The sequence below is a fragment of the Copadichromis virginalis genome, linkage group LG22 (genome assembly GCF_057382275.1).
Source record: "Copadichromis virginalis isolate Kocher_CV1m ecotype Utaka linkage group LG22, C_Virginalis_male_GT1.1, whole genome shotgun sequence".
Lineage (NCBI taxonomy): Eukaryota > Metazoa > Chordata > Actinopteri > Cichliformes > Cichlidae > Copadichromis > Copadichromis virginalis.
The window spans coordinates 15,139,207-15,147,945 of record NC_140638.1 but is presented as its reverse complement, the minus strand read 5'-3'; the positions used below and the strand labels follow the sequence as shown (position 1 = coordinate 15,147,945).

Sequence of the window (8,739 nt, the reverse complement as noted above, 5' to 3'; positions counted from 1 at the left end):
ATGTGAAAATATAACAGCATTACACAGGGGTGTGTGTAGAGGGGGGTACGAGATGGCACCAGCCCCATTTGAGTAGCGGGCTCTTAATCTTAAAATGATCAACACTGTCGTATGAGAGGATGAAAGGAGTAGTCAGAGTATGTGCTGCCTTCTGCTTTTATACCACTATATGTTGGATGCCAATATTTTATTTTGTAACCCATACCAATTAATTTAAAGCTTTAGTTTCTTGTTATTGTTCTGATTAATTGCATTATTATAGCTCAAGCTACCCAGCAATATATAAGTAATTAAAATTGTCAACAGCTGGTGCATCAAAGTATTTGTACATCAATGAACCGACAATTTTTATACAATAATATTCATGTAGTACTGTATATTTCACTCAAATGTGTGTACATAATTCTGCTTACTTTTGATCCTTCAAATATATTTTCATTATAAGTATATAACTATACTATATAACTATTATACAACTGGTGCACTATGAATTACCTATTATTTAATAATTCATTAATTAATTTGTGACCATTAAGTCACTTAAGTATTATTATATCTTAAATGCCTAAATACTTTTTTTTTTTTACACAAAAACAGTTATTCAACACAAAATTATATTTAAATTCTTCTGCTGCTCCACTTCAGTAAGAGAATCAGTAATAGAGCTGCAGTATGAATATTAAGTCCAATGCTTTTATACCAATTTTTTTATTTATTTTAATTCTGATGAAATGTTCTGGTTCCAGAATATAACAAAGCACCCCTGCTTTGTTATTAGAATTACATGCCAGCCCATTTTAAAAGATCCTGGTCTGTCAGTCACTGTAGTACTTGGCTTTGATGTGCCCGACAGAACGACTGAGGATGGCCCATGCACCAAAAGGAACGCCATCTCCTCTGTAGCTTTTTGACCACGGTCTGCACAAATAAGCACATGCTTGTACTGTCATTCATGCACAAGTGCATAAGTGGTCCTTTCAGAGCAGACAAAATCATAAATAGTCACATTTCATATCTTGTTAAAACGCTGGTGGTCATTTCCTGCTTCCATCATTCATCATGTATGTTTTGTTTTTTTCCTCTATTTATTTCAGTTTTTCCTCTTTTTTTTCCAAATATCTGAATATATTTAAAAAAACACACACACACAGGCAGTGATTGCCTTAAAGTACCGTGTAAGCATTAAGTGCAGTTTTAGGGCATAATGACATCATTGCTTCCATTTACTAATATCGTATGTTTTCCATGGGTCACATGTGAAAAGTTTATGACTTTTTTTTCTATCAGCTTTTTTTCACTTACTGTCACGGTTGGTGCTGGGTGAGTAACTGCAATAATCTTGAGTCCTGTAACGCAGAGATTCAAAGATTGAATGGGAGGGATGAAAAGTCCTAACAGCCATGATAAACACTGAGAGGAAAAGATTGGATGGAGATATAAGGGCATCGACCGACACTTAAGCTTCAACGGGACAAATAAACACTCCTCAGTGGCAATCGTGAAGCTGGGCAGTAGAGGTGGGAACGGGGGAGTTTACAAGATAAAACACCACCAAAGATGGTGAGAGCAGAGGAGAGCCTGCTTGATGATTCCATGAGAGCGAGATGGATCAGTGTTTTAAAAGCAGTAGCAGAGACACACAGCCGTGGCAAAATATGCGGGTGTGATTGTGTTGCCGACCATAAACCTGTGAGACAACTGTTGTTATTGAGCTGTCACCGCAGAGGTAAACTCAGTACCACAAAGTGTGTACATGTGCAGGAAAAATCAAAATAAACCTCAGCATTTGGAACATTCAAACCCATACTGCTGACTTTCCACACCACTAAAAAGAAGAACAGGGTAAGAGTGGCATACATCAGCTGATGTGTCACCGCTTAACAGAAAACAGACCTTGACAGAAAGGACTTCTTTTGCTGTTCTTATCTCCCCTCCACGCCTCCTCCTCATGCCAACCCCCTGTCATGTCTTGTAGCATACACGAGGATATTATTTAGAGGCTGCTGAAACTATTACAGTTGTTAAATTCATTGCTGGACTCTAAACTTTCAACTCTACCCAAGAAAAGTATAGAAATTGTAAACCTGTTATATGGAATATGAATCCTGCTGTTCCCCTCAGTCGAAGGCTCACGTGCAATTTTACTTTGTACTGACCTTTCCACACACGTTCATAAAGAAAATGTAACTTTGTTATTATAGTAAAAGGTCAATGTGAATGGATTGCACATGCTTTATGACTGTGGAGTGCATGCACACCTGTGAGTGTGCACATGAGATTGCCCACATAGATTCTGGGTCACTGCAAACAGCCTCATAAATCGTTTTGTTGCGTTTCGTAACTTTTTTCTCTGATGTGAGTAAATGATTGTGAGGTTCAGGTTTAGACCTGTAATTGTCACGGAAAAGAGGGACCCAGGCGCGGTTCTTGCTCACAGAAACACAGTGCGTTTATTTACAGTGAAACAGACAAGTCCAACAATCCATTCAAAAGTGCAATTTTCCAATCGTGCTCGTCCCTTGCTCCCAGTGCATTCCGTGTAGTAACTCCCTTAGTGTGTGTGCTCCCCAACTCGCTTCTCCGCTCGCCCCTCCTGGAGGAAGAAGGAAAATCCAGCGTTAGCCACACGCTAGCCGAATAACACACTCACACTGCTCGCACAGACTATACCAGTTCGGAGTAATAATCCCACGTCGACTGTCGCCGTGAGTCCAGGTTAAATACCCCTTTCTAGCCTGGAGGAATGATTACCAACCACTGGTCAGGTAATCAGCTGCAGGTGGGCCGGCAACAGCGAAGAGGGACTCCCAATGACGACAGTCGCCAGGACACGCCTCTCCCACGGCGCGCACTTCCGTAAACAACCCCGAGGGCCAGGGAGGGAGAAGCAAACATATACAGAAAACATAAACACAAGCAGGGTCGTCCGGAAAGGGCCGTCCGACCGTGACAGTACCCCCCCTCTAATGGGAGCCTCCGGGCGACCTGGCAAACTTGTCCGGATGCCGGCGGCGGAATTCTCTCACCATGCGATGATCGAGAATGGCAGACCGCGGCACCCAAGAACGTTCTTCCGGACCGTACCCCTCCCAATCCACCAAAAACTGAAAGCCCCTACCGCGGCGCCGGGCATCCATTATGCGAGTAATGGAATACGCCGGGGCGCCGTCGATAATCCAGGCGGGTGGCGGGGGCCCAGGGGGCGGGCACAAAGGGCTGGTCCGGACGGGCCTAACCTGAGAAACATGGAAGACGTTATGTACCTTCATAGCAGGCGGAAGGGCCAGCCGGACCGTCACCGGGTTCAGGACCTCCTGGATGGCAAAGGGGCCAAGAGACCGAGGGGCCAGTTTCTTGGACTCAGTCCGAAGAGGGATGTGCTTGCTGGAGAGCCACACCCGCTGGCCGACCTGATAATCCGGAGCAGGAGTGCGACGGCGATCCGCCAATGCCTTGTTCCGCTCGGCCGTTCTCAGGAGTGCTGCGCGCGTGGCCCGCCAGACCCGACGACAGCGCCTAAGGTGGTGCTGGACCGAGGGAACCGCCAGCTCTCCCTCAGAGATGGAGAGGAGAGGGGGTTGATACCCCAGCGACGCCTCGAAGGGCGAGAGTCCAGTCGCTGATGACATGCTGGCGTTGTGGGCATACTCCACCCAGGCCAACTGCTCGCTCCAGGTCGCTTGGTTCGAGGATGCGACGCAACGCAACATGGCCTCCAGCTCCTGATTGGCCCTTTCGGTCTGACCATTAGTTTGGGGGTGGAACCCGGAGGACAAACTGACCTGAGCTCCCAATTCTGCACAGAACTCCTTCCAAACCCGCGAGGTGAACTGAGGGCCACGGTCGGAAACGATGTCCTGGGGTATGCCGTGGAGCCGAAACACATGCTGCGTCAGTAACTGGGCCGTCTCCAAGGCAGAAGGGAGCTTGGGCAGAGCAATGAAGTGGGCAGCCTTGGAAAAACGGTCAATAATGGTTAGAATGGAGGTGTTACCTGCAGAGGGAGGCAAGCCGGTGACGAAGTCCAGGGCGATGTGCGACCATGGGCGTTTTGGAGTGGGTAACGGTCGCAGGAGGCCAGAAGCAGGCGAGTTGGTGGTTTTGAGGGCCACCAAAACAAACGTCGTAGAAAGGAGACAGTGCGATTTTTACCTGGGTGGCACGAAAACTTGGCAGTATGTGCCCAGTGAATGACCTGACTACGCGCTGTGGCCGGAACATATAGTCTCCCTTTCGGGCCCGTGCCAGGGTCGGGCTCCTGTCGCTGGGCGTCCCTGACCACCTTTTCAATCTCCCATGTTAGTGCACCCACAATGCAGGTGGGGGGCAGGATGGGTTTTTCCTTCTCGTCCTCATCGGTCACGGGTGCGAACTGGCGCGACAACGCGTCTGGCTTAGTGTTCCTAGAACCGGGCCTGTAAGTAATGGAGAAGTGAAAACGAGTAAAAAATAAGGCCCACCTGGCTTGTCGGGCGTTGAGGCGCTTGGCTGCCTGGAGATACGCCAGATTTTTGTGGTCCGTCCACACCACGAAAGGCTGCTCAGTGCCCTCCAGCCAATGTCGCCATTCCTCAAGGGCCCACTTGATGGCGAGCAACTCCCGGTCGCCCACGTCGTAATTTCTCTCGGCCTGAGACAACCTGCGGGAGAAGAACGCACAGGGATGCAACTTTCCGTCGATCCGTTGGGAGAGAACCGCCCCCACGCCCGAATCGGACGCGTCCACCTCGACGACGAAAGGCCGGCCGAGGTCCGCCTGGACGAGGACCGGAGCCGAGGAAAACAGGTGCTTGAGCCGATCAAACGCTTGCTGGGCTGCGGAGGCCCACTGGAAAGACAACTTAGGAGAAGTTAGGTTGGTTAGAGGAAGGGCTACCTTGCTGAAATCCCTGATAAAGTGGCGGTAGAAATTGGCGAAGCCCAGGAACCTCTGCACCTCCTTGCGGGTCTTGGGAATAGGCCATTCCACTACGGCTTTGACTTTGGCCGGGTCAGCTCGCAAACGCCCCTGTTCCACAATGAAACCCAGAAAAGAAACAGTTTCCACATGGAACTCACATTTCTCCGCTTTCACAAAAAGGCGTAGAACCAGACGTACATGGTTGATGTGCTCAGTCTGCGACCTGGAAAAAATCAGAATGTCATCCAGATACACGAAGACAAAATGGTTAATAAAGTCCCTGAGCACATCATTAATCAGGGCCTGGAAGACCGCGGGGGCGTTAGTGAGACCGAAGGGCATCACTAAGTATTCGAAGTGCCCCAGGTGGGTGTTGAAAGCCGTCTTCCACTCGTCACCCTTGCGGATGCGAACCAGATGATAGGCACTCCGAAGATCCAGTTTGGTGAACAGGACTGCCCCCTGTAATAGTTCGAATGCCGAGGCCAGCAGGGGGAGTGGATATTTATTCCTAACAGTGATCTTGTTCAGCCCTCGAAAGTCAATGCAGGGACGCAGGCTCTTATCTTTCTTCTTTACAAAGAAGAATCCTGCTGCTAAAGGGGAAGTAGATGGGCGAATAATACCTGCAACCAGAGACTCCGTTATGTAGCATTCCATGGCCTCGCGTTCCGGTTTAGACAGACTGTAGAGCCGACTAGCTGGCAGGGGAGCGCCTGGGAGTAGGTCGATTCCACAGTCGTAAGGCCGATGTGGAGGCAAAGACAACGCCTTACTTTTGCTGAATACCTGGCCGAGGTCGTGGTAGTCAGCGGGCACCAAGGAAAGGTCGGGGGGTGAGGAGCTTTTCGCAGAGGCGGTCCCAGGATTGTCCGGGACAGCGGCAAGTAAACATTGTTCATGAGACCGCGTGCTCCAGCCAGTTACACACCCTTTGGCCCAGTCGATTTGGGGGTTGTGATGTTGGAGCCAAGGAAATCCCAGTACCAGTGGGGTGTGGGGGGCTTTGAATACCAACAAACTGATTTTCTCAGAGTGATTTCCCAAAATAATGAGTGTAACCTCCTGAGTGCGATGTGTGACGGAGGCTAGATGGCCGCCATTTAAGGCTGAGACCTTCAGGACCTCTGGAAGGGGAAGTAGGGGCAGGCCTAAGATGTTGGCTAACTCCTCGTCTAGGAAATTTTGTTCAGAACCAGAGTCAATGAGTGCGCAGCAGGAGTGAGTGAGGGAGTGAGACATTAATTTAGCAGGGCAGCTGAGGTGAGGGAACACTTTTGTTGTGGCGCCCGCCAGTATCCTTACTGACGGGCCGACTCTTTTACTCGGTCTGGGCAGGAGTCAACAAAATGTCCTCTTTTTCCACAAAGAAAGCACTCACCAGTCCGTTGTTTGCGCCCCAGTCTAGAGGAGGAAAGCTTGGCTCCGCCGAGCTGCATGGGTTGCTCTTCATCCCCGTGTTGCTGCTCCTCCTCACTTCTCCACATCAGAGTAGGAAGGTCCCTAGATGTACCCGTGCCCCCAGCAGGCCGCCGACCATCCCCGGCTCTTCTGCCGAACTCCCGCATGTGGTCGTCTAAGTTAATACACATATTGATTAGAGCAGACAAAGCTTTAGGCAGTTCCTTGGTTGCTAACTCACGCTTAATATTCTCATTAAGGCTGTTGAGGAAGGCTCCACGCAGTGCTTTCTCCTCCCAGCCCGACTCCTCCGCCAGGATCCAGAACTCCACGGAAAAGTCAGCAACACTCCTCCTACCTTGCTTCAGAGAAAACATGCGATGACCTGCAGCATCCGAGCTAGCGCCTTTATCAAACACACAGCGAAACTTGCTGAGAAAGACGTCATATGACACAGAGGGCTGGGTATTGAAAACTGCCTGAGCCCATTGAAGCGCCCGCCCAGTCATAAGTTGCACCAAATAAGCGATTTTAGTAGAATCAGAGGCAAAGGCACAAGGTTGCTGTCTAAACACAAGAGAGCATTGCGTCAAAAAACCCCGGCTCCTCCCCAACTCGCCATCAAATTTTTCGGGTGCGGGGAGTGAGTACTCCCGCTGCCGCGGTGGAGGTGAAGGAGGAAGCGGACAGGCTGCCGCGGCTTCCAGCGAAGGGGCGGGCTGCGTTGGAGCCGTATTAGGTGAGGAAATCAACATACCTTTAAGCTCTGTCATGGCTTGCAGAAGCGCGGTTTGTTCCTTTGAAACGTGCTTCAGCATTTCCTCGTGTCGCTCCAAAACCTCCGCTTGGATAGACAGCTGGCGTGAAGCAGAATCCGCTGGGTCCATGGTGGTGGGATTATTCTGTCACGGAAAAGAGGGACCCAGGCGCGGTTCTTGCTCACAGAAACACAGTGCGTTTATTTACAGTGAAACAGACAAGTCCAACAATCCATTCAAAAGTGCAATTTTCCAATCGTGCTCGTCCCTTGCTCCCAGTGCATTCCGTGTAGTAACTCCCTTAGTGTGTGTGCTCCCCAACTCGCTTCTCCGCTCGCCCCTCCTGGAGGAAGAAGGAAAATCCAGCGTTAGCCACACGCTAGCCGAATAACACACTCACACTGCTCGCACAGACTATACCAGTTCGGAGTAATAATCCCACGTCGACTGTCGCCGTGAGTCCAGGTTAAATACCCCTTTCTAGCCTGGAGGAATGATTACCAACCACTGGTCAGGTAATCAGCTGCAGGTGGGCCGGCAACAGCGAAGAGGGACTCCCAATGACGACAGTCGCCAGGACACGCCTCTCCCACGGCGCGCACTTCCGTAAACAACCCCGAGGGCCAGGGAGGGAGAAGCAAACACATATACAGAAAACATAAACACAAGCAGGGTCGTCCGGAAAGGGCCGTCCGACCGTGACAGTAATTGCACTGCTCCTGAGAAAAATAATGTCTCGATGCAGGTAAAAAGAATCAGAAATACATCAAACACCACTGATATCTCTTCATTTTTTAGTGCACTAAATGTGTGTATACTGAGCACCTCTCTCTCTCTTTGACACATGCCGATGCTGTAATATATATCGGGGGAATTTCCACAGTCACAAACACAAGGACTTGCACACAGTGTCTCGTACACACACATACACACACACACAGACACGCACACACTGCTAAAACAGCATTTTTGTCCATAAAGTCTATTTCCATGGTTAAGTTGTGATGAATGGGACTCAGTTGAAGTCAATGAGATAGCGCAGCGCCATAATTCAATTCAAAACACACAGCCACGCACACGCAGACACACACACAGCGGGTACCATAATTCAACACTTATGCATATACACACTAAGAGACACGCACTCACATTTGTGCACAGAGTCAATGAGACCGCAGTGTACCATAATTCACTGTAAAGATAAATGCCCAGTGTGCATTATCACAGAGACTTTGCGGCTGGTTGCTAGTGTGTGTGTGTGTGAGCGTGTGTGTGTGTGTGTCTGTTTCTTATAGAAAGTGAGAAAATGTGTTGTTCCTGTGCTCCCTGATGGGATGACATCAGCACACCAGAATAAACATGCATGCATATTTATGGTACAAATGTTAGAAAGTAGTTTCTATTGAATATTTTGGTCACAAGCTTTTCCACATATTAACTTTTATAAAATGTCTGACTTAATTTTAGGATTTGTGTTTATTCTTTGATGGATACAGTACATAATGCTAGGAAAAAGAAACTCTCATTTCCAGTGAAGTGCGTAGGTTACGGGTTGAACTCTCCTGGGGATGCCATGTCACTTCCAAACTTCCAAAAGCTCAAATAAATTAGCCTTTAATGAGGGCTTGTGGGGAAATAGTATCTTGAAACAGCAATAACTGAGGGTAAGCGGTTTAGGTT

At 48.9% G+C, this 8,739-nt stretch overlaps 1 protein-coding gene across 1 annotated transcript; it reads right to left on the bottom strand.

Moving 5' to 3' along the window:
• Positions 1–2,404: 2,404 nt before the first annotated feature.
• Positions 2,405–7,756, bottom strand: LOC146683060 (uncharacterized). The gene is made up of 3 exons (XM_085446585.1): positions 7,059–7,756; positions 6,282–6,659; positions 2,405–2,593 (listed from the first exon to the last, which is right to left on the bottom strand). The coding sequence occupies exons 1-3, from the start codon at positions 7,186–7,188 to the stop codon at positions 2,487–2,489; spliced, it is 615 nt and encodes a 204-aa protein (XP_085302711.1). The 5' UTR covers positions 7,189–7,756; the 3' UTR covers positions 2,405–2,486.
• Positions 7,757–8,739: the final 983 nt, after the last annotated feature.